Raw genomic sequence first — 25556 nt, 5'->3', positions numbered from 1 at the left:
TCTGAAAAAAAAATTATTGCTCTACATAAAGATGGCCTAGGCTATAAGAAGATTGCCAAGACCCTGAAACTGAGCTGCAGCACGGTGGCCAAGACCATACAGCGTTTTAACAGGACAGGTTCCACTCAGAACAGGCCTCGCCATGGTCGACCAAAGAAGTGGAGTTCACGTGCTCAGCGTCATATGCAGAGGTTGTCTTTGGGAAATAGACGTATGAGTGCTGCCAGCATTGCTGCAGAGGTTTAAGGGGTGGGGGGGTCAGCCTGTCATTGCTCAGACCATATGCCGCACACTGCATCGACCCAGAAGGAAGCCTCTTCTAAAGATGATGCACAAGAAAGCCCGCAAACAGTTCGCTGAAGACAAGCAGACTAAGGACATGGATTACTGGAACCATGTCCTGTGGTCTGATGAAACCAAGACAAACTTATTTGGTTCAGATGGTGTCAAGCGTGTGTGGGGGCAACCAGTTCAGGAGTACAAAGACAAGTTTGTCTTGCCTACAGTCAGGCATGGTGGTGGGAGTGTCATGGTCTGGGGCTGCATGAGTGCTGCTGACACTGAGCTACAGTTCATTGAGGTAGTCATGAATGCCAATATGTACTGCGACATACTGAATAAGAGCATGATCCCCTCCCTTCAGAGACTGGGCTGCAGGGGGGTATGTAAACATAAGAGTGACCCTAAACACACCTCAAGACAACCATTGCCTTGCTAAAGAAGCTGAGGGTAAAGGTGATGGACTGGCCAGGCATTTCTCCAGACCTAAACCCTATTGAACAGCTGTGGGGCATCCTCAAACAGAAGGTAGAGGAGCGCAAAGGTCTCTAACATTCACCAGCTCTGTGATGTTGTCATGGAGGAGTGGAAGAGGACTCTAGTGGCAACCTGTGAAGATTTGGTGAACTCCATGCCCAAGAGGGTTAAGGCAGTGCTGGAAAATAATGGTGGCCACACAAAATATTGACACTTTGGGCCCAATTTGGACATTTTCACTTAGGGGCTTACTCACTTTTGTTGCCAGCGGTTTAGACATTAATGGCTGTTTGCTGAGTAATTTTGAGGGGACAGCAAATTTACACTGTTATAAAAGCTGTACACTCACTACTTTACATTGTAGCAACGTGTAATTTCTTCAGTGTTGTCACATGAAAAGATGTAATACATTTTTTACAAAAATGTGAGGGGTGTACTCACTTTTGTGAGATACTGTATGTATGTATATATATATATATATATATATATATATATATATATATATATATATATATATAAAGTACAGTCCTGCCTGGCACTTCTGACACTTACAGGTCTCCTCCTGGATAGTAAAGATGATGAGCTCATCTCTCTGTCGCTCAGCTGTTTCCTCCTATCAGCATGCTCCATGCACTGGAGCACACCTAACTGGCTCATTGTGCTGCTCTGCTCTGAGTTCTGCTGTACACGAGATTGTAAAAGGTATTTCACAATTCAGGTACTTAAACTGCTTACATAAAAAAAAAAAAAAAAGATCAGTTATGTACTAATTAAAGAGCTGCATTATTTTCTCTCTTTTATATCTGCCGTGAGTTCAACTATTTTCTGGTTTTTTTTTTTTTATATTTTTCTGGAGTTTAAGGCCCCTTTTTACATGAGCAATCTGATCAGGTTAGCCTGTCAGTTTTTCCAGGCAAACCCGATCAGAAGATCCATGCACTCCTATGGACAGGTTGGTGTAAAAGGACTTGTGTCTATTTACAACCACCTACCTCTGGCTCGGTACCGGTCCTCTTCCGTTTAGGCAGTCCGGAGGGTTGTCGGGTATGAATGTGAGCATATGCCTTGCTGATCGGAATGGAAACTGTCCCTTGTGAAAGAAGCTTAATTTGGGGTTTTGTTGTTAAAATGTACCAATATAAGAAAAGCAGTTCCTAACAGCACTAGTTATTAATGTTCTCCTTTCAAGCCTCTTGGAAACTGGCTACGATGCATGACACTCTGGAGGGCACAGGTGAACCATCTAGCCTACTGCCAGAAGCCCGTAAAAGTCTATGAGGGGCTGACAGCTGCTGTGGTTGGAAGGTGCAAGGACACACGTATAAACCACAACAGACAGCATGAAGACACAACAGAAAGCAATGCGTGCTTATGTAATGAGTAACTAGGTCTGCCCCTAATCCAGATATAATTATAAACTATATGTGATTACACGTTGTGTAAAACATTAAAGGAGATGTATGGGGTTAAGAAAAGAATAAATATACTTACCTCCATGCTGAGGTTGCAGCTGTCTCATGTTGGCTCTAAGCCCAAGAACTGAGCGATCACATGACGGTTGATCACATGGCGACTGATTTCATGACGGCTAATCGTTCAGTGCAAGGTTTTCTCAGAGCAGAGAGCAGTGACTGTTAGTCACCGCTCTCTGCTCCTCCAGCTCTCACTGGAGCGCCGGTGTCCTATCATATTGTGTCCCCCATCGGATGTCCCCCATCGGATAGTACACAGCACACACAGATCCGAAAATAGCCGATGATGAACGGCGCCTGCACTGTGAGTCCAGGTTCTAGCCCCACCATCCAAGTGGACATAGAGTTAGAATATAAAAGAGCCGAGTGCAGCGAGGTCGTGTCTGAAGTGTGGCGAGCAAAGCGAGCCCGCGAGGGGCCCTCTAATATTGGCAGCCCTATGTCCACTTGGATGGTGGGGCTACCACCTCCACTCACGGCACAAGCGCCATTCATCTTCTGCGATTTTCCGAAGATCCTTCTGCTCTGTACTGCGCAAGGGATGTGCCTGCGCAGTACGGGGCGGACAGTATCCAATGGCCTGACTGAATATGCCAGAACACCGGGAGAGGAGGGGGGCAGTTGCAGCTGGTTTCTGCTCTCAGCCACACATTAAGAGCTGGAGTGAGCTGTCAATCGGGCATCTGGGTATATCCCAACAATATGATTCTTCCAGAGCTCTGTGACGTCAGCTGACAGTGGGCTTTAGCATGCGGTTGACAAATTCTGTGTCATAGGAGCACTCAAGCGAAACCACACTGAGAATTATGGTTAAAAAAGCTTTTTCCTTTTAACACGCTTAGCACATATTATTTACGCTTATGGATTATTTTATATGTACATGTACAAGATTAAATAAAAAGGCTATAATAGGTCATCTTTAATCGATATGAATGCTTGCAACATACTGGCAATAAACAGTAAAAAACATTAGCAAACAGTCTTAAAGATTTTTTTGCATTTGAACAGTACATATCATATTTAGTCTTTTTTTTTCCTTTGTTTGGTTTGGTTTGGTCCTTTTGTTATTTTTTAAAAAGGATATAGCCTAAAAAGCGCAGTTTGTAAGCAGAGAGAGTGTTCAAAGTAACTCTACAGTTATAAAAAGAACAAAATGAATCAGCGCTGTGTTAATTGCACAGTTATAAAAAGAGATTATCTAATGAATCAGAATTGTGTTGTTCATTAACCAAGCTCACATTTTGTAAATTAGTGGAAAGTATTTAGCAGAAGGGTTAATCAATTTTATTTTTCTTCTCTGAGGTGTTATAGACAAGGCACAGAGGAAGCAGACAGCCTGCCTCCAGGCTGGGCCATATCCAGGCTCCAGTGTTCATAAACATCCCAGGCTCCAATGAGCCAGGGAGCCATACACCCCACACACTCCTATCCACCCCCCCATTACTACCACCCCCTCCTTCCCCAGATTAGTCTGCAATAAGGTAACAGCTTGCTGGGTCACAAAGCCCCCCAGTCTCAAAGACAGCCCACCACAAAGGAAAAGGATATGTACTCCAAATATAAACCAATCATTCTGAAACAATGTGTATCCCTTAGTTTTAAGAGTTTCAAAGAGGCCGCATGACAGGAAAGTTATTATTCTCCACTCTAGCATGAGAAAAGTTTAAAGAAGTCAAAGCTGTTCTTAGACGAGGGCTTCTGCTGCTCGATTTGAAAATCAGAATTCCATACTCTTCTGTACATGTTGGACAAGCTCCCCCATAGATTGTGATCGGAAATGTCGGATTCATACTACAACAGATAAAGTGCAGATTTTTTTTTACAAATTATTTAAACCAGATCTCTAGCCCAAAAAAAAATGAATGGCCCATTAGGGCTCAGGTTACAGTACTGTGTTGCGATTTTTGACTCGATTGTCCGTGCATTATGTAGTGAAACTTTGATTTTAGAAGTTTGCATATTCTATTTGGCCAAACTGCACTGCAAATTGCACCAAAGTAGCACAGGTCCCTTTCCCCAAAGTGCTTCATTGATGTGAACAGGCACCACTGGAAGCAATATTATTTCCACTGTCATGTTATTCATATGTGAGCCAAGTCACATCTGATATCGCATCAGTGTGAACCAGTCCTAAAAGATAAAATAACAAAACCAGCTTTTGCTGCCTATTCATGATTAACCCAAAGATTTTTTCCAGAGTACATCTTCTGCCACTAGATGTCCTCAGTCTGATAGCCAGCATCATTCAACCCATTTATGCTGAGCCCAGGGTGCCCTGCACCCAACCCAGGCTTGTTATCTCTATCACTCCACTTCCTCTTCCTATCAGCGTGTTTCTTGTCAGAACATGAGCTGATTAGCTCCTTGTACTGCTTCTTCCACTCACACTCCAGCCCTGTTGTACAGGGGCTGCAAGAGGCCAAAGCCAAGTCAAATTCGCTGTTCGCTTGTTTTGACAAAAATACATTTATTGATGAATTCTTGATTACTGAGCTGCATTTGTTTGTCTTTTATACCTGCTTAGAGTTCAGCCTTATATTTTATCATATGAGATGTGTCCCTTTAGACCCCTGGTGCCAAATCTGACGCCTAGGGAATGTACCAAAACATGGCCCTGCGCTGGGTATGCATGTATTTGTTCATGTGATTGAGGTCGAATACAGTAATGAGTACAGAGCCATAAAACAAAAGTAGAAAACTTTACATTTGATTGCAGTCAATTACACGTATATATGTCTATATTAAGTATACATGCATATACACATATATTGCAACACTGGCAATGGAAAAAAATGTATGCATGTATATGCATACATTTGTTTATGCACCTTTATGCGACACACACACACGAGTACAAACATTAACAAATTATTATTGGCCTTAAATTGGTAGTAAAGTGTCTTTCTGAACGTGTACCTACAGCTAAGCTTAAAATCAGGCTTACCTGTAGATAAAATGAATATTTCCTAAACAAGCACCTTCTTAGGACATGTTCACATTGGTAATAGTGCGGAAGTGACATCATTGTGGTCCTGGCCATTCAAGCGGCCGAAGCCTGTGAACCCGGTGTTCTATCAAAAACTGTCCCCCCATCAGATAGTGTCCGCCCTGTACTGCGCAGGTGCAGCACTTGTGCAGTACGGAGGACAAGGAGACTTCGAAAGTCTCCGAAGATGAAAGGTGCCTCTGCACTTAGTCCAGGTTGAAACCCCGCGATCCAAGCGGACATGCGGTAGCAGTTAGTAAGATGGCCCCTCGCGGGCACGCTTCGCTCACCACGCTTCGCTCACCACGCTTCGGGCATGGCCTCGCTTCGCTCGGCTATTTTTTATTTAAACTCTATGTCCACTTGGATGGTGGGGCTTGAACCTGGACTCAGTGAGCAGGCGCCGTTCATCTTCGGAGACTTTCGGCGTCTCCTTGTCTTCTGTACCGTGCAAGCGCAGTACAGGGTGGACACTATCTGATGGGAGACAGTATTTGACACAACACCAGAAGAAAGACTAGGTGATAATGGAAGCACTGGGGGAGCCGTGACAGCATTGCCCTGGAGGGCTCAGTTTGCAGGTATATCTTTCATAATGTACTAGTATACCATGCATACTAACACATTATGTAATAAACCTTCGGGGGCCCCAAAAAAAATTTGTTTTGGCGGTTTACTAATGCTTTAAGCTGGCTATACATGGATTGAAATTCAGCAGGTTCAGCAGGAACTGGCGAAATTTCGATCCATGTATGGGCAGGCTGGATGTACAGATTGACTTGTGTACAAATAGCCAGTTGGAAAATTTTCACATGATCAGCACTGCCAACTATAGCCAAAGGACCAGTATATTCAGACGATGGTGAAGTCTTCCCGCTGTCAAAATACAATAGTACAACTGGAGGATTCCCCCATCCACATTGAGTTCATTTTTTTTTCCATTCAACCCAAAAAACAATGACTGATGCATGAGCTCCCTTGGAACTTAGGGACATTCATGGTGTGATTTTGCCTGATTCAACCACTGCAAAAATCAGGCCATATAGTGTTCCTCCAAGGAGCTGTAACAAGCACTTCCGACAGTTACCAGGGAGAGAAAGAGGTCTGCTCATCTTAGTAAGCATGTATGGCCATCCTAATGGATTTGGGGAATGTGAAAATATTTATAGTGGATAGAAACGAAAACCTCATAAACCATGTGGTTTTAATTATCTAGGCATGGGCCCAAGTGAAAACATCAGGGAGTGATTTAAGCAGATAGTCTAGAGACTGCACCAATTAGCTCCCAACAGAGAGGCCACGTAAAAAGGCAATCAGGGGATATTAGATAAAAATTGGACTAAATAATAAGGTAAAATATAAAATTGTATTTCAGTGTTTCATAACATGAGGTGTAGTGTGTGTCTTAGACTGCTTTCACAATGATTAGTTATTGATGCACGCACGTCAAAAACTGATCAGTCTCTGCAAGGTCCAAAATTGACCTCTGTCTTCCAAAACTCAGGATTTCTACAATAAGGATAGCCATTGGCATGCCATTTGCTTCAACTGGCTAATTTTAGGTAGCAGCAAAAAGCACTTGATGTGAATTGGCCTTCATTAATTGAAAAATTCTGTCGTTAAGAGAAAAAGTGAAAAGCCCACATCCCTAATTTATGAACCAAACAAAAAGAACCCCCTATATGGGGCATTTTAAGGGCATCAATGCCTTCAATAGTATATAAAAAAATATATATTTTATTGAAAAATGTAAAAAATATGTTCCATAATAAAATATAATATAAGAAGAAATGCAGTTAACAGATAACCACTAGATCAATCAACACATTTGGTTTGATGAAGACAATGTTAGCCCAACGCGTTTTGAATTTGAACAACTTTAAGTCTTTCTTCTTCGGGGCAATTAAATGTCAAAAGACAAAATGAGGTGAGAGAAATTTCATATGAAACTGCATCAATACTTTAAAAGGGAAGGTTTATCCTTTGCTGCTGTAGATCAGAAGAGGAGTGGTAAACAAGGGGTGCCCCCCCTTGAGAGCGCCCAACCCCCCCAGCCACTGAGAGATAAGAAGTCACCACCACATGGTGCCTATTAGTTGTATTGGGTCAGCCGAATTTGAGTTTCCTAAAAATATAGAGAGGCACACAGAAGTATCCTAATAATAGAACATGAAGCTCAATGGATTTCAAGGCAGGGTTCATTGAGGTAGGGATATTACTTCTAAAAACCTATTGAAGTTTGAACCATTCCTCAAGAAGGGATAAGAGTATAAAGTAAAATCAATCCTGATATTCAGCAATTATCTGAGTGATATCAAATGAGGTCTCAAAGGTTACCCCAAATGGAATGCCTCTGGAATCCAAACCTGCTTGGCACCAGTGAAGCAGCAAAGAATTGGTCTTCAAACACTCCCCAGGCCAAACATACCCACATTAGACATAAGATGAAGATTCGGACGTTGCAACAGCAAAAGATCTGTTTTTAATGGGGCCATCTCACAATATGTATTATAGATTGTAAAATACAAAAAAGCCAACACATTCTTACTACAATCCATATAGCAATGCTCATTGATATGTGCTGTGCTGCATTCAAGGATGGGATGACACAGGGCAACATAATAGTGAGAATCAGCCCTTACAAAGTATCTTTCTATTAATATAGATAATAATTTTGGCAAAATATGCATGTTTATGCACTAAGCAGACAACCTTGGTGCCAAGATAATGATGCCATAACAACTCTGAGAAAATCTACTTAGAACAACTGATACTTCCCTTGAGATCAGGCAGCCAGTGCAGTAACAATTTTGGATGTTTATGGAAAGCGCTTCTATAAAAGTGAGTTTTTCAACTGCCATCTTATGTCTTTGGCTAGGCTAAAACAGCTACAGTATATTGCATAGAGTGACACTGGCAGAACCAGTGCAGCCAACTGACATGAATAAGGTTGCCTGCACCAGAATGCACAGACCATCTTGGCAACCCCCTGTGGGCAAATATAGCTCTCACATAGTACACCCATGTGAACGAGGCCTAAAGCTGGCCACAGATGGATTGAAATGCATCCGGTACAGTGGGGACCCATCAAATCTTGATCCATCTATGGGCATTCCCGTTCGTGAAAAGTTGATCTATTAATCAGCTTCTCCTGGACTTCTGGCCTTCTCCTGGACGGACCTGCTGGAAAATTATTGTTTGATCAGCGCTGCAGCCAATCGCCTCCAGAGCTGGCAAGTGTGTTCTGACAGTGTCAGAATACAAAAACACACCAGGGAGGATTCCTCTATCGACATCACTTGTGGACGTATGGCCAACTTTACTGTGTATCATTTTTGTTCCCCACCTGTGTCAAGTTATTTCTTGATGACCCCAAACCACCAATGCAAATACCATTTTTTGTGGCATTTTACCATATGATGCCATTATTAACACCTGTTATCATATACATATATATAAATGTAAATTCATAAAGATTTTAGTTATGAGGTATCTATTGGGGTGAGCAGAAAAAAAAAACATTTGATGTAAAGGTAAAATACTGTTTCATCAGATTAAAAAAAAACAGATCATGAGAAAAAGTGGCTTTCATTAGTTAAATATTTATATCAGATGACAAAAATCCCAATTATGCCCCCATGTAATAGTTCTGATTGTAAACCTAAACTTCTCATGAGTAAATGACTGAGGCAAAATACGGAATGCAGTGAAAGTTAAAGAGGTTGCAAACCTCTGAAAAAAAGTTCCTAAAAAAAACCCTGTAAGACAAAGGCATAATGAGCTAGTATGTATCACATACTAGCTCATTATGAAATACTTACCTTGAAACAAAGCTGTTGCAGCAGTCCCCGCACACACCGCTTTCACGGCCGACATGTTTCCCGGGGCTTCTTCTGGGTCTGCGGGCTCCGGCGCTGTGATTGGCTGGAGCCGCAATGGCGTTACTCCCATGCATTCATGGCATGGACCCAGAAGGAATGGCACCTGTGGGCCGTTCCTTCAGAGAGCATGCGCCGGGATGTCACTGGTTGAATTCACTGGAAATATCCCCTAAACTGTACAGATGTAGGATGTATTTTTAGGTAAAGGTTTGCAGAGGAAGATTACTTCCTCTTTAAAATAACTCATACCACTGTGCCAAGCTGTGCACCACTCCTCATGCCCCTCCAAACCAGCCTGCAGCATGAACCCTTAAGCCTAGTACATATGGGCAAAATGTCAGGCGGCATTGGCCGGTTCAAGAGAAACTGCCAAACATTCGGCCCATGTGTACTGGGGTCGGTCTGGGGCACGGCCGAAAAAGTTCTGCCAATCAGCTCCCAATCAATGGCTGAGTGAGCTGACCAGAGTTTTCTGGTGGGGAGAACCCATCCACCCTGTCAGAACACAATAGAACAGTGGGGGAGGTTGCTCTACTAACGTCAGATAGTTAGTACAGCGGGTCCTTCTGAACCCTCCGTTTTTTCCCATTCAGCCCTGTTTGGTTGAACGAAAGAAAACTACTGGTGCGTACTAGGCTTTAGTGATCCAACACTTATTATGTCTTTGAGGCCAGGTTTGGCCATAAACAGAAATGCTTGGTTTGCAGGAGCATCCCTGTTTAGCGTGTAATGACGTGTACACATGGCTGGACTTTTCGACAGCAAAGGTCAGACGGAACGAATCCGTCGGACAATTCAACCATGTATGGGCTTCATCGGACCTTTGCTGTTGAAAAATCAGACGGACTTTAGATTTAGAACATGTTTCAAATCTTTCAGACGGACTCGAGTCCGGTCGAAAAATCTGTTCATCTGTACGCTAGTCCGAAGGATGAAAACTGACGCTAGGGCAGCTATTGGCTACTGGCTATGAACTTCCTTATTCTAGTCCTGTCGTACATCATCATGGTCAAATCCGTCAGACTTTGGTGTGATTGTGTGTAGACAAGTCCGATTCGATGGAAGATGAGTCCATCTAAAACTCAGAAGGAATTCAGTCCATTGAAAAGTTCAGTCGTGTGTATTGCAGGCAGTCACAATGCCAGCTTACCTGGGGGGGGGGACCAAACAGGGTTTTCTAAACTCTGGTATTACTTTTGCCTCCAAGATCTATCAGACTACTCATAAACATGAGATGACGTAACTGGCGTGATGTCAATAGCCGGCTCAGTAGATGGGTATCTCATATCAATGTCTTTAAAACTGTTTGCAAACAGAATTTATTTTTTCGAGTAAAGCCGACATTTGAATGTTCAGATGGTTAATCGGTTAACTGCGATACATCTGTTTTGCTCTTGCTGAAGAACACTGTAATCTTGTACTCTTTAGTGTGCAAAATGATGAGTGTATCAAGGTTACGCCGCCCCTTTAGGAATGTTAAACTATCCGGTTACTGCTGGGCAATCACATACACAGAAAACTGTGTTGAATTTACAGCTGAAGTTTCTTGCCGGTTTAACTGCTTAAAAATGGTTATGTGTATGTGGGTTATTTGATTTGGTCCGGTTGAACCGCGGATTGTTGCAAGACAGCACATTTTGTTTTGAAATTCACATGAATGTGCAGAGGCGTAGCTTACACAGTGAGGTCTGATAAAGTCAGCCTTCAGGCAACTTGAGTAGGGTACATAGACAAGGAGTTCAGAGGAAGGTCACAAGGAGGCAGCCATTTTATCAGGTATAAGAATAAAAATCCCCCATGTGAACAATGCTTCGAAGGATTCAATACCTTTGCACTAAGAATTGTGCATTTACTTCTTTTGAGTCAAACATTTTACATTTTGTTTTTTTGGTTTCTTGAGTTTAGTGATAACAGGATTACTAAAAATGAAAAACTTTCAGCCAAACAAAGGAGGTGTCATGCCTTATATAGAACACAATAAGTATCTAAACATAAATCCAAAGCTTCCAAAGAGTAACAACTTGACTTTGTAATCTTTACAATGTTCTTCAAGATGCTAGCTTGAAATAGTAGACTACTAATCCTGGTTTAGATATAAATAGTGTTCAGCAGAGCTCTTGTTTATTAGTGTAATATCGGCACCAATCTATCTTTGCAGCAGAAGCAGTACCCCTCACAGACATTTTAATCATATACTGGGAAGCATGAATCATTTAAACATGAATATCTTTACATAGTTGCCTATGCTATCTATGCTAGCAATACTAAGCTTTGCATTTGAAAAGAAAAAATCCCACTTGTTAGCTGTACGTTTTAGGCTCCATTCACACTTGTGCGACTTGTCATGCAACCTTGGATATCAAAGTTGCATGACAAGTCGTTCCCCATGTTTTCCAATGATACCCATTCACATATGTGTGCTTTAAATTTGCAGCGATTTCAAAGTAGTCCAAGCACTACTTTGGTCCAACTTTCATGCAAATTCAGGGTCATAGACTTCAATGTTAACCCTCAAAAGTTGCATGAAAATCATACCTGAATGTTATACAATTCAACAGTTGTCCATTATCACTGGTCAAAGCCAAAGTGGTACCCAAGTAGTACCCATCCAAAGTTGCACCAAAGTTGCACTTTAGAATTGTACAAGTGTGAATGGAGCCTTAGCTGTTCAGATCCTGAAATCAAATATTTGAATAAAATTAATTAGAACATACACTGTGGACATATGTCTAGCAGGCCCCTCTGGCTTTCAGTTGGGGCACCTGCTTCAGAGACTACTGGAAATGAACTGTATTTACACATTCTCTGCACCAGAGCTATGCATTATGTGGGTGACATGGCATCACTATTGATAGCATGGCATTGCTCTTTTTCCTGCAGCATAAGAATGGTGGGAATTAACAAAGAGCGGTGCAAGTACCATGCTGATGTTGCTCCTAATGAACAAAGGGACATTACTTATGTGCAATCAGTTCTTTGTCCTGTGTCTTTGACAGATACAGATAGCCCCCATCCCAGAGCGGGAGGGAGGAGGAGGCTTGTTAACCCTGCAGGCTCTGCTCATGTAGTGTTATCACTGCACAAGCAGAGAGAGTGATTTGAGCTGTCAACCTACAACAGCATCACACCTGTTAGGAGTCTGCAGCAGTTTTCTACATGGAAAACTGTTATAATCCTTCTGTTAATTGGGAGCATACCTGAGTTAGTTTCTATTTCAATCTGAAATAGAAACTGGCGCATGTGGCACAGATAGACCTGAAGCAGGTCTATCTGCTTTGTTAATGTGGCCCACGTCACTCCTGATAGTTTCTTGCACCATTATAATGGTGTAGGAAGCTTAGTAAATTCCCCAGATAATTTTTTTTAGGGAAAATTGAGAAATTAAGGTCAGGGCACAGGGGAGGTCTGGCAGTATCTATGCAGATTGGTCTGCTGAGTCAGACACAGCTGTCCTCCTCTCTCACCCCCCCCCCCCTTCTACCCAGGTCCTGCCAGTGAAGAATTAGCATTATAGTAATAGTTATAATTACGTTGTGCTTTTGGTGCAGAGGAGTGTAGTTTGTACTGAACTGCTGTATATAGCCAAAAACATTAGCTCCACATTCAGTTGTACATGTTGAAACATAGGTTCTACATATTTCAAAATATGGTTCTACATTGCATGGAATATATCTTCAGTCTGTTTTACACTACAAAATGAAAAGTGGTAATTTTCTTTAGTTTTGCTGCACTGCTGTCTACTTACTGTAAGGAGTTGTGTCAGTAGGGTCTGGAGGTGTGAAATTTTCTGTGAAGTTCACGTTGCACATGTCTGCGCTGCAGCAACAAAAGCGGTACGTCCCATTCTGTATGAGTGGTGGAGTAGTAGTTACCACACATTCTTCATGGTTACAGTCATGTGGGTCACCTATGTAGGACCAGCAACCTGAAAATATAAAAAGCAACACAGTAAACTGTCAAATAATGTATCTCCATATACTCCGTACTGATGTATCTCCAGCTGAGCAAGATAAAAAGAAAATAAATTTCAGCTAATTTAGGGGTGATGTACATAGTTTATACAGATTAAACATTGAGTATGTTTTCAGGTGCTTACAAGGACACTGAAGATGGTTTTATGGACTATGAAATGCAAAGCAATGGGGTGCAAAATACAACACCACATTCCAGATTCTTTGAGAAACGCTTCACAAGCACATGCCAGGAAAAAAAAAAAAAATAGATTGCAACTGTAACTTGTTTTTAGTTTCAGAAACTGAAATCAGCTTTCTAGTTGTAAACATATAATGTTATAGAGTCACTTGAGCTGGCAGTTATAACTGTGCAGTTGTTCTGTCACAATAGCCAATTCATCGAGATCTCAAATCAAGTCAATTCAGGTTACTGTGTAAACCATCAGTAATTGGAGATTTAGATGAGTTGCTGTTTTGACACCCGGTAACTGTATACACTCCAATACACAAATGGTTTGCTGTTTTGACAGAACAGCGGGTAAGGGGGAAATTTTTTTTTGCTGCCTTGGAAGTGGCCATTTTGTTGGTTAGTATCGGCCAGACTAAGGCCCCTTTCACACATGCGGACACTATGTCCGTATTTCATCCATCCGTTTGCGGATTAAATACGGACATACATGCATCCCTATGGGATAGCGGGTGCCTGCGGATAAATCCGCAGACACCCTATATCATCCGTCTCCGCTATGGTCCGATTCTGCAGACGGAGGAAAATCCTATTTTTTTATCCGTCTACAGAGCGGATCGGATGAACATGGACAGACGGTCCGTGTTCATACTATCTCCCATAGAGGAGAGCGGCGATCTGACAGGGCGGTCCCGGCACAGTGTGCCGAGACCGCCCTGTCATCCGTCAGCTCAGTGGGGATAAACGGAGCAATCCCCGCTGAGCAAGCGGATCATCACGGGGCGGATCATTACAGATCCATCCCGTGTGAAAGGGGCCTTACAAGGTTTGGTCATAATATCGTGTAGCAGAGTGTATACGATTGCAGAGTGTGGTATCAAAACAGCAATTCATCGAAATCTCCAATTACTGATGGTTTACAGTAACCGGAAGTGTAGTGATTGGAGATCTTGACGAATTGGGAATGCATTAAGGTAAAAAACATTTTTACCTCAGAACCACTTGAAAAAAACCCTGCTTAGGAGAATTACTGTTCTGACCATTTTACTAATGGATGGATGGGGCTAAACAATGGGGTGTAAACCTTTATTCAAGACTAGTGTTAAAGGGTAAACCATAACATTCATTTACAACAGGGGAATAACAACAGCCAAAACAGACCATGCAACTATAATAGGGCCCAGTGCTGCCTGGCTGTGGAAATAAATGTGTACATAATTTACGTGCCAACTTTAGATGGCAATAGCAATAGTTAGTATGAATATAGTATTATGGTGAACCTACACAGTCCCAGAAGAAGCAAACAATGGGGGGAGATTTACTAAAACAGGTGCAAAATATGGTAGCTGTAAAATATAGAAACTGTAGCAGATTCCGTGTGCACCAGTTTTAGCAATCCTCCTCCAACGCAACTGTTTCCAGCTCTGTTTTTCACAATCACACTGATTGAAATTCAGCCGGTTTAGCAGGGATGAGACAAATGTTGATTAGTGTGTGGCCATTCACTACTTGACAGAAGTCGGTCTTTTGATTGACTTCTGTCAAAGGAACAAGCTGGAAAACTTTTCTCGATCAGCAGCTGCGGCCAATGGGCTGCATTAGATGATCCATGTATTATGACAGCCTTCACGCTGTCAGAATACAATGTCCTTGCGGAGGGAGCGGAGGGAGGAGAAGGGAGGGAAGGGGTTTTTATTTTTTTTCTTCAGCCTGTTTGCTGAGGGAAAAAAATAAAAAATAACCATCTATGGCCAGCATAAGGATGTGTTAATGAGAGCCTATGCTTGCTGGAAGGATTCTTATTGCAAACATGCTGGAAAATCACTTTGAAACTAAAAAACTGTATCTTTTTCTGTAGAGAAGTTTCACGGCATGCATGCTGCAAACACTTGTTAATTGGGAACAAATCATGAAAGATTGTGGCAGCACACAACTCATCCAAGCACAGGCAGATGCCGTACTATCCACTGATCTTACTTTGACATCTGCTTGTGTGTGGGTGCCCTATTATTTCGCCATGGAACAAATCTTAAATTAAAAGCCCACTCATATGACTACCCCCTTCCACCATCGTCCTCTTAAAATTCATATATACTCAGATCTTGGACTAGACTGTATTACTGCGTAGATGCTGCTGCCTACACAGAGCTTCACTTCATCTACCATACTGGCCACGTACAGTTACCCAGGAAAGTGAAGCACTGGGCAGGCCACAGCATCCAGGTGGGTTTACAGTCTAATGTAACATTCCTGATTAACAAAATAATGACCACAGTTTGAAGTACAGTAAATCAAGTCAAAATTTATTTAAAAATGTTGCCTGTCTTGCAAAATGCTCTCAAACTAAGTTACTCTCAAACCAAGGTTTTTACTGTACTAGACTAATTCAGAAAAAAAAAACAGAGACCTGTAATAGCAAAGAAACAATGTAAAAAGTAATACGCACTGTGCTGGAGCCTTCTATCAGTTCTTGGTTCATGTTATATACATTTCCATTAAAGGATATCATTGACCATGGTATTTCAAATATGGGTTCACTTACATAGTGCGCTATGTCAGCCTCTAATAGAGTGGATGGCTGTGACAATTAAAAATTTTTTTTTTAAAGAATAGCGGTGGGGGGGGGGGGGGGGTCAGGGCGGGGTGGAGACAGACACACAGAGGGAGATGACAGGCAAGAAGGAGAGGGTGAGGGGGAGAGGAGAGCAGAGGGGACAGCTATGTATGATGAAGGGATGCAATTAGACCACAGTGGTCAGGGCGGAGCAGCCCTGATTTTCGTGGTCTGTACAGAGAGGACATGCAGGATGTACCAGGTTCAGGGGTTTTTTTACAGGTTAGAGGGGGGCAGATTTTTTTTGGGTTAACAAACACTTTAAAAAGGATAAAGAAAAAAAAAGTAAAATGCTCTATTCAGCAATATAGATTTCCTCGTGTTTTTAAAAAAAAAATACACAGTACATACATATTTTCAAGTACCATACTACTGTTTCATGTCCTGTATTACCACTATAGCCCAGTGTCACTGTACTTCTTTTAGTAAGGCTCACTCAAAATCCTAACCTGCCAGATTGCAGTAAAGCAATATCAGCCTCCTGCAGTCTGCTATATGATGCTTCTGCTTCATAAAATGGGATATTATCTTTAGAAAACATAGAAAACACTTGGGACATAAGATAATTTCTACCTGTATATGGCAGGTTTTTAAGCCTACTGAAAAGGTTTATCATACTTAAAGCAGCAACTTTCTGGATATGGTGCACATCAAGTGTGGCCCCCGACATCACCAAAGGGCCGCACATACAATTCAATATTCATTATTAGTGACAGCAGACACACATAAGGATATAGTCAAAGACTATGGGCATGTTACAAAGATGGTCAGAGACTGTGGACACAATACAGGAGAGGGTCAGAGACTGCACACATGATACAAGAGGTGGTCATAGACTGAGGACACAAAAACACATGGTCAGAGACTGCGGACATAATACAAGAGATGGACAAAGACTGCAAAAGTGATAGAGGAGATGGTCAGAGACTGTGGACATGCTGCAGGAGATTGTCAGAGACAATGACTATGCTATGAGGCTCCATGCACACTGAAGCTCAAAAAAGCATTTTCTGGACGCCAGATTGCTGGCAGAAAACGCTGGTCGAAAAATGTGCTTTTAACAGCGTTAGTGTTTATGGGCATTTTTTATAAAAATACACAGAGGACACTCCAAAAATCCCACAATGCATTCCAAACTCCCACAATGCATTGAAAAAATAGAACGCTGAACGCTAATTAACACGCGTTTATGAGCGTTTAACGGCGTTTGGTGTTTTTTTGTTTGTTTTTGGCGGTGAAAAACGGCACTTTGAACGCGAATTTCTGGCGTTCAGAAAAAAGCCCATACACTCCACTGCTCATTAAAGCTAAAGAACGTCCATGAGTACATGGACACATAGGCTAACGTAGAGTGGAGTTTATGGGCTTTTAAAAAAAAGCCCAAACTCCAATAAACTGAATTTTATGCGCTCCAGTGTGCATGTAGCTTAAAGGCCCGTACACACGGTCGGACTTTTTGACAACAAACATGCAAATTAGCTGTTTTGGAGCAACATCCGACTGTGTGTACGCTCCATCGGACAAACTTTTTCTGTTTTCATCGGACTTTTGTTGGCTCTGCGAACGGACAAACTTTTTGACAACAGAAGTCCGATGGAGCAAAGTCCTACCGTGTGTATGCAAAAGCATCGGACTTTTGTACAAGGTACAAACACGCATGCTCAGAACCATTGCAAACGATCAGACTACAATACAGAAGTTGACCAAAGGTGGCGCTGGAGTCATTGAACGTCCTCTTTTGAAGCGGCGTCAGTACGTTGTGACGTCACCACGTTCGTGTTTGTTGTCAAAAAGTCCGACCGTGTGTATGCAATACAAACTTGTGGACAACACACTTTGTACAAAAGTCCACGGAAAAGTTTGTACAAGTCCGACCGTGTGTATGGGGCTTTAGAGTGGTTGGAGACTGGGAACATGCTTCAGGAGACATACATAGACTGGAAACATTACAGGAGAATGCTAGAAATCACTACTATAACAGAGCAAAAGAGAAACACAGTTTAGCGTCTGCAGGAGCCCTTGAGGGCCATATTAAAAGCATGAAAGGGCCGCAGGTTGAGCCTGGACTTAAAGCGGAGTTCCACCCAAAAATTGAACTTCCACAGTCTAAGCCAGGTATTTTCTCCCACTTCCGGGCATAGATAGCCACGCATATCTACGCCACGTCCGATGCCCCCCCCCCGCGCTGTCTCCTGGACACACAGGGACCAGTGAGGACACGCAGCGCGATTTGCACATGCGCTGTAGGGAACCAGGCTGTTCCAATCACTTCCTGATTCCCTTACCGAAGATGGCGGTGCCTCCACCCGAGAGCCGACATCACGGGCGCTCTGGACAGGTAAGGGTCCATATTTTAAAGGTCAGTAGCTGCAGTATTTGTAGCGGCTGACTTTAAAAAAAAAAAAGTTTCAGCGGAACTCCGTGCCATCGCTGTCTGCTGCTTCAATCCTCTGCTATCAGCATGGATCACTTCTGAGAAGTTTTCCTGACACCAAGAGAAAAAAGGTGACAGCAGAGGGACCTTCAGCTGATCTTCAGCCTCAGCTCTGTTCCTGTGTTCCCTCCAATCAGCTGTGCGCTCCTCGCTGAGCTCTGCACAGTATAACTCCTACCCCCTTTTTTCTGACAGCTCAGACAAGCATTAAGCCTTGCACACACGACTAGTTTTTATTTATTTAACCGACAGCTCAGGTCGGAGCCACTATATTAACAATCCAATATTAGTACAGCAACCTCCCATTGTACTATTGTGTTCTGACAGAGGGATGGTCAGAACAATCCGGTCAGTGCTTTCAGCCACTGGCTGAGTAAGTCGGCAGACCAGTCATGAGCCTCCTTCTGTCGGACCGGCTGCCATGCACATGGGCAAAATGATATTCAGCGTGTGTGTACTAGGCTTTAGGTATCTGAACAGATGAAGAGAAGACTGCAGATAAACAGGTACAACTTATGTAGGAAGAAATGTTTAATCTCTTTGTATTAACTGAGGCCAGTCACATCACTGTGTATATGTAAAGCCTCATACACATGATCGGACTTTGTACAAGCTTTCCCCGTGGATTTTTGTACAAAGGGCGTCGGCCGTGAACTTGTATTGCATACACACGGCAGGACTTTTTCAGCCAACTTTCACCAAATCACATGGTTTTTCTGCTCTTTACCGCCACCTTTGGTCAACTTCTGTATTGTTGTCTGATCTTTTGCATTGGTTCTGAGAATGCGCGTTTGTACTTTGTACAAAAGTCAGATGGTTTTCTGTACACATGATCGGACTTTGCTCTATGGACTTTTGTTGCCTGGAAAGTTTGTCCATTCGCACAGCCAACAAAAGTCCAATGAAAACCAAAAAAGTTTGTCCGATGGAGCGTACACGCGGTCGGATGTTGCCTTAAAGCAGCTAATTTGCATGTTTGTTGTCAAAAACTCAGATTGTGTGTATGGGCCTTAAGGTCCGGTTCACACTGAGGCAGCACGACTTACAGCGTGACTGCCTCAGGCGACCTGGACGTGACCACTGCGGCGACTTGCAAAACGACTTCTGTATAGAAGTCAATGCAAGTCGCCTCAAGTCACCCTAAAAGTCGTACAGGAACCTTTTTCTAAGTCGGAGCGACTCAAGATTAGAACGGTTCCATTGCACAGAGCGGGACGCGACTTGTCAGGCGGCTAAGTCGTCTGACGAGTCGCCCCTGTGTGAACCAGCTCTTAGGGATTCAGAATACCGTAGCTGCAAAGATGCCATTTTAAATTAAACAAAACAGGTATCCAGGAGATTAGCCAATAGCCAGAGAATGCATACAAGAACAGGGCCGTCTTTAAGGCAGGGCAAAAGGGGCAGCTGCCCTGGCACCTGTCATTGTTGTGGGGCACAAAGCAGCTGCCACATACTTGCCAACTATCCCAGTTTAAATTCCCTTGAGGTATTAGTCCTGTGCTGTGTCCTAATATCTCAGTGTGAAGTGTTTTTATATGCCGGCATTTATATGTAAATAGTAGCAGCATTCATAAGTAAATAGCTGCGGCCGGCGTCATTGTTATGTAAATAAAGGTGGCTAAGTCGCCTGATAAGTCGCTCCTGTGTGAACCGACACTTAATCCATTTATTCAGGAGATATACAAATAATGCCCCCCCCCCCCCTGGAAGATATGTCTGTGTTGTAACTGGTTGATATTAGTTTGGAAAGAAAGGCCGTAACCACCAGTGAAGATGTGCCCAACGCCATACGACTTGTGCACTTCCATTTTTATGCAAAATAAGAAACAGAAACACGATTGATTATAAATCTATATCCAGATAATTTTTCACTTGCCTTGCTTGACCAGATTGATTTCCCCATCCTTGGTTTTCTCCCATAAGCCAAAGCAGGTGCTTCCCTTGGAACACTCCACGGTGCCATTCTCTGGGGATATCTGACTTTCGCTGACTCCCTGGTCCTGCTGGTTGGGATCTTTGTAGGCGCACAAACGCTCTTCATTCTGAGCAGCTGGAAAAAATATATACCAGAAGGAAGATTAATCCGCAGGTTCTGTTACCACAACAGCAAATACAGACGATAGCTGCTGCAAACACGTTGTTGTCTTTATAATGCCACCACTGGAGGGTAATTCAGGCATTCTAATTTAAAATAAACATACAGTTCAACCACACTAAACTAAAAAGAAATCACAAACTGTGATAAAACATGCTGCAAGGTACTCCTGTGTGTTTAACCACTAAAGCCCCGAACCATTAGGCTGGCCAAAGACCAGAGCACTTTTTGCGATTAGGCACTGCGTCGTTTTAACTGACAATTGCACGGTCATGCGACATTACACCCAAACAAAATTGACGTCCTTTTTATCTCACAAATAGAGCTTTCTTTTGGTGGTATTTAAATCGCCTCTGCGGTTTTTATTTTTTTGCGCTATAAACAAAAAAAGAACAATTTTGAAAAAAATAATAATAATAATTTGTACTTTTTGCTGTAATAACTATGCCCATTTTTTTTAAAAAAGCTAATTTTTCCTCAGTCTAGTCCAATATGTATTCTTCTACATAATTTTTGTAAAAAAAAAAAATTTCGCAATTAAGCGTATATTGATTGGTTTGCGCAAAAGTTATAGCGTCTACAAAATAAGGTATAGATTTATAGCATTTTTATTATTTTTTTTTTACTAGTAATGACGGCGATCTGCGATTTTTATCATGACTGCAACAATTTTGACACATTTTTGGGACCATTGGCATTTATACTGTAAAAATGTCACTGGCGGTGAAGGGGTTAACACTAGGAAGCGCTCAAGGGGTTAACTGTGTTACCTGGGAGGTGTTCCTAACTGAAAGGGGGTGTCTGAATAGATACACGGTGCTCTGACACAGCTTGGGTGCCCCCATAGAGAGCTGCTGGCTGAGGGGGCACTCAAAGGAGGAAGGGGTGTAATGACATATTCGGCGGCCCATCGCAGTTTGCTACGGAAGTGATGTTCCGTCGCCGCCATCTTGCTACACCCCACACTCGTCCACAGTAAGGATACACTAAGAAGGGGGAAAGCGGACATGTTGTTACACCCACCGGAGCTTTGCATTTTACATGTAACAGTAAAGTGCATTTATATAGTGAAATACAGTACTTACAGCTCCGTCTGACTACTTAGATCTTGAATTTTAAAAGCAGCGGCATCCCTACTCATTTCACAGGTTTACTAATCTGACAGAAGTTCGCTGCTTTTAAAATTCAACATCTAAGCAGTCAGACAGAGTACTAAGTGCTGTATTTCACTATAGAAACTCACTTTACCATTATAAATACATCTAAAATGCAAAACTCCGGTGGGTGTAACAACATGTCCGGAATGCGGGGTGTAGCAAGATGGCGGTGACGGAACGTCACTCCCATAGCAAACTGCGATGGGTCTCCGAATATGTCGTTACAGGTGCAAGGAGCGACAAAGAGGGACCCGAGAGGAGGATCTAGGCTGTGCAAAACCAACCGCACAGAGGAGGTAAGTATAACATGTTTGTTATTAAAAAAAAAAAAAAAGAGCCTTTACAACCACTTTAACACTGCCTGCCCAGCCCTGCTCAATCCCCATTGGCTCACTGGCTGTGATTGACCCGCTGCTGTCTCATCCAATGAGGAGAGAGAATCCCGTGACAGCCGAGGTTCTCGTGCACATTGCTGGATTGAGAGGGGGCTCAGGGGAGTATTAGGGGGGCTGCAGGGGGAGCAGCACACAGGTTTTTTTTACCTTCATGCATTCTATCTTGTCCCTGTCCCCAGCCTGTAGCTGGACAGTGAAGCACACATAGGAAGATTTTCCTATAATTTTTTCTCTGTAGACAGTATAGAAAAAAAAAAGATTGCAAAGTGAATGTGACAGACATTAGTCACTCGTGTGTCATCTCCATCTAATGAGTGAGTAATCCATGCTGCGCTCATTAAGCAATATTTAGTTTATGGACAGTGAAGGAAAAGCAGCACAATGATGAGCTCATCTGTTACTCTGATCTCTCCTTCTATCAGCATACTCCTTAGCACATGAATACTCCAGCATACCCGATTGGCTCTTAGTGCTGCTTTTCCCTTTCCCACTCTGAGCTCTGCTGTGAGGGCCATGGGGGTTGCAAGCAGGCAGCTAATGGCAGATATATATACTGAGTATTAATGAATACAGAGCTGCTTTCCTTTGTGTTCCTTGTATCTGTCTGAAGTTGAGCTTTACATTTTAGGTATACATGCATTCGTTTTTGTTTTCTTTATAAATGCATTTTCCGCTCAGCATTTTATAACCAGAGAAAGCCTTACTTATATTAAGGTTAGCAAGGAGTTCTTTATTTTTTGGTGTGTATTTGCAAGAAAATATTTTTGATCGGCACATATTACTGAGTCAAGACAAGCAGACTTTTCATTTGGTCCTTTAAATAAAAGTGAGCAGCAATAAGACACCACGCTACATGCGTCAGGTCACATGATGACATTTCGCTCTCGCTGACACATGTATAATCCCAGAATACTCAGCTGTTCTTTCTACCATGACAGACCACTATTGGAGGGCTAAAGCCTATTCAATCTATATGTTTTTTTCCTTACCCAACGCCCATGTCCAATATTATGCCTCTGTTTTAGGCTTATGAGCGACCAAATGGTATAACGGCCTAAGACCTTATTCAATAAACAGGAGTCAGAACAAAGTTTAAAATGCAAAGAGCACCAACCCCTAGCAACCAATCAAAACACACCTTACTACATGTAGTAAGACAAATAGAAGATGAATTTAAAATTATTATGGCTACAGCACTGTGCTCAATGCACACTGGACTGAAATGAATAAAATAAGCAGTGAATATAACTTAATAATTCATTAATGGCTAAAATAATTGATCTATTTATCTAAGACACCAGACGTGTATGCGATGTACAGATTTATTGCAACCAACATCCCTATGCCGGTCTAAACTCAAACCCCCCGGTAAGAGTCCGAGTCATGAACCTAAACCGGATTATAACCATACTTGATCTTTAGGTTTTACAGCAACCTCCAATATAAGGGGAAAAAGCAAAATATACCATGTTAAGACAGTGGTTGGTTATCACCATCCTCACAGCAGCGTGAGGCATAAGCCGGCCATAGACGGTTCGAATCTCGGCCAGTTTCTGAATTGAAGCATGTATGGGAAAGTTAAATGTACCTAAATTGATCCATCAACTTGGGTACAACCAGCCTGTCAGGTTTTACATGCGATGTGTTCTCCCAGCGGGGTTCACCGCCCCCCCCCCCCCCCCCCTGCTGGGAGAACATAATGGCTCTGCGGGAGGTACTCCCCCAATCAACACTGACTGTGTTGATGGGGGAATCAATCAATTTTCTTTCCTGAAACCAAAATTTACTCAGTTTACGGTTGGCCATATTAGGTTGAATAAACTCCAGCTACTCCAGGTAAGCCCCAAATCACAGGACTCCACTTGTCCAGCATAGAAGGGTGCCAACATAGCTTGCAACTGCATCACACACTTGGGATCTTCTGAACGATTCTTTATTTATAACAAACTGTATCCATAAAACTGCCAAAAATACCCACACAGGGAAGAGAGAGAGTGAGATGGCGTTTCACTCTTAGTTCGGTGCTTCCTCGTAATCTCATGGTTGGCTATGAGGAAGTACTGAACTAAGGCCCCTTTCACACTGGGGTGGGAGCGGCGTCTGCGGTAAAACAACGCTATTTTTAGCACTTTTAACGGCCCGCTAGCGGCCGTGAAAGGGTTGAAACCACCGCAAAGCACTGCTGCAGCAGCGCTTTGCCGGCGGTGTAGCCGGGCTGCCCCATTGATTTCAATGGGCAGGAGTGGTGTACACAACGCTCCTTCACCGCTCCAAAGATGCTGCTAGCAGGACTTTTTTTACCGTCCTGCTAGCGCACAACTCCAGTGTGAAAGCCCTTGGGGCTTTCACTTTGGAGAGACAGCAGCGGCTGTTTCAGGCTATTTTTATGTGCAGGAAAAATGCAGCATGTTTCTATCTTTTCTTTACTCAAGGTTCTTTTTCTTCTCTTTGGCCACTTTCACACTGAAGGGCGCTACAGCGCTAAACATAGTGCTTGTAAAGCGCCTCTCCTGTGTCTCCAGTGTGAAAGCCTGAGGACTTTCACACTGGAGGGGTGCGCTTGCAGGACGGTACAAAAAGTCCTGCAAGCTGCATCTTTGGAGAGCTGTAGGAGCGGTGTATTCACTGCTCCTAAAGCGCCCCTTGCCATTGAAAACAATGGGGTAGCGCTGCTAAATCGCCGGCATAGCGCCGCTATACCGGTGCTTTTAACCCTTTTTCGGCCGCTAGCGGGGGTTAAAACCGCCCCGCTAGTGGCTGAATAGCTCCGCTAAAATGACAGTAAAGAGGCGCTAAATATAGCACCGCTTTACTGCCAACTCCCACAGCGCCCCATCGCCTTTCTCTCTCTCTCTTTTTTAACCTAGGTTCACATATGTGCAGTGCGGGAACCTTCCCGCATCGGATCTCTCCCGCAGGCAGTTTACACTGCCCTATGCGAACAGCAGATCGGTTCACAGTATTGCAGTGCGAACTGTGAACTCGCACATGAATCAGATCGCATGGAGGAAAAAAAGAGTCCCTGCACTATTTTCATGCGAATCCAATGCGAGTTCAGTAAAATCAGTTAGAGTATCCCCGTGCTATCGCCAAGGGCCTAAACTATTTATAAGGATAGGTTGCAGCAAACCACCGACAGGGGTATGAACCCTAACCCCCAAATAGTAAAATTCCTGGAATACCAGGATACCGGAAGTGACGTTCGCAACACGAGCGGAACGCTCGTTCGTTTTTAAGCTTTTGTTTTTACTACATGTTTGTGAGTACCTTTTCAATATATCTTTGTAATAAAATTTACGAACGTACTTCACCATCGGAGCACACCTCTTTCTTTCCTATGAGACCTCTGTGGATGATATTGAAGCCTAAGATCTATATGGAAACTATCTGAAAGGGAAAACCCAACTGAAGGGGCTAATATCCGTCTACCAGGAATCAGGGCATAATCACTGGACCCTGTTGCTTGCTTGATTTGCTGTTTACCTTACAGCAGTAAGGTAAGGGGCCACTCTACCTGGTGTGCCGTGTACACTGGAGATACAGGAATCACAAAACACGGTTGCTGGCACCTGTTTTTAAGAAGCACTGAATAAGTCACTGGTCACTTTATTCATTCCGGCTCACAT

At 42.9% G+C, this 25556-nt stretch overlaps 1 protein-coding gene across 2 annotated transcripts in view; it reads right to left on the bottom strand.

Moving 5' to 3' along the window:
• Nucleotides 1-25556, bottom strand: part of BMPR2 (bone morphogenetic protein receptor type 2) — a 245476-nt gene that overhangs the window by 112135 nt on the left and 107785 nt on the right. For both annotated transcript variants that reach the window (XM_077448607.1, XM_077448608.1), the window contains exons 2-3: nt 20160-20333; nt 12841-13020 (exon numbers count right to left, since the gene is read on the bottom strand). In XM_077448607.1, the coding sequence (XP_077304733.1) occupies nt 12841-13020; nt 20160-20333 (354 nt within the window). The remainder of the gene's footprint in view (nt 1-12840; nt 13021-20159; nt 20334-25556) is intronic.

This window comes from Lithobates pipiens, unplaced genomic scaffold (assembly GCF_037356315.1).
Source record: "Lithobates pipiens isolate NorthernLeopardFrog02 unplaced genomic scaffold, aLitPip1_a1.2 Scaffold_22, whole genome shotgun sequence".
In the NCBI taxonomy this organism is placed as follows: Eukaryota; Metazoa; Chordata; class Amphibia; order Anura; family Ranidae; genus Lithobates; species Lithobates pipiens.
This window is presented reverse-complemented; position numbering and strand designations above follow the sequence as displayed.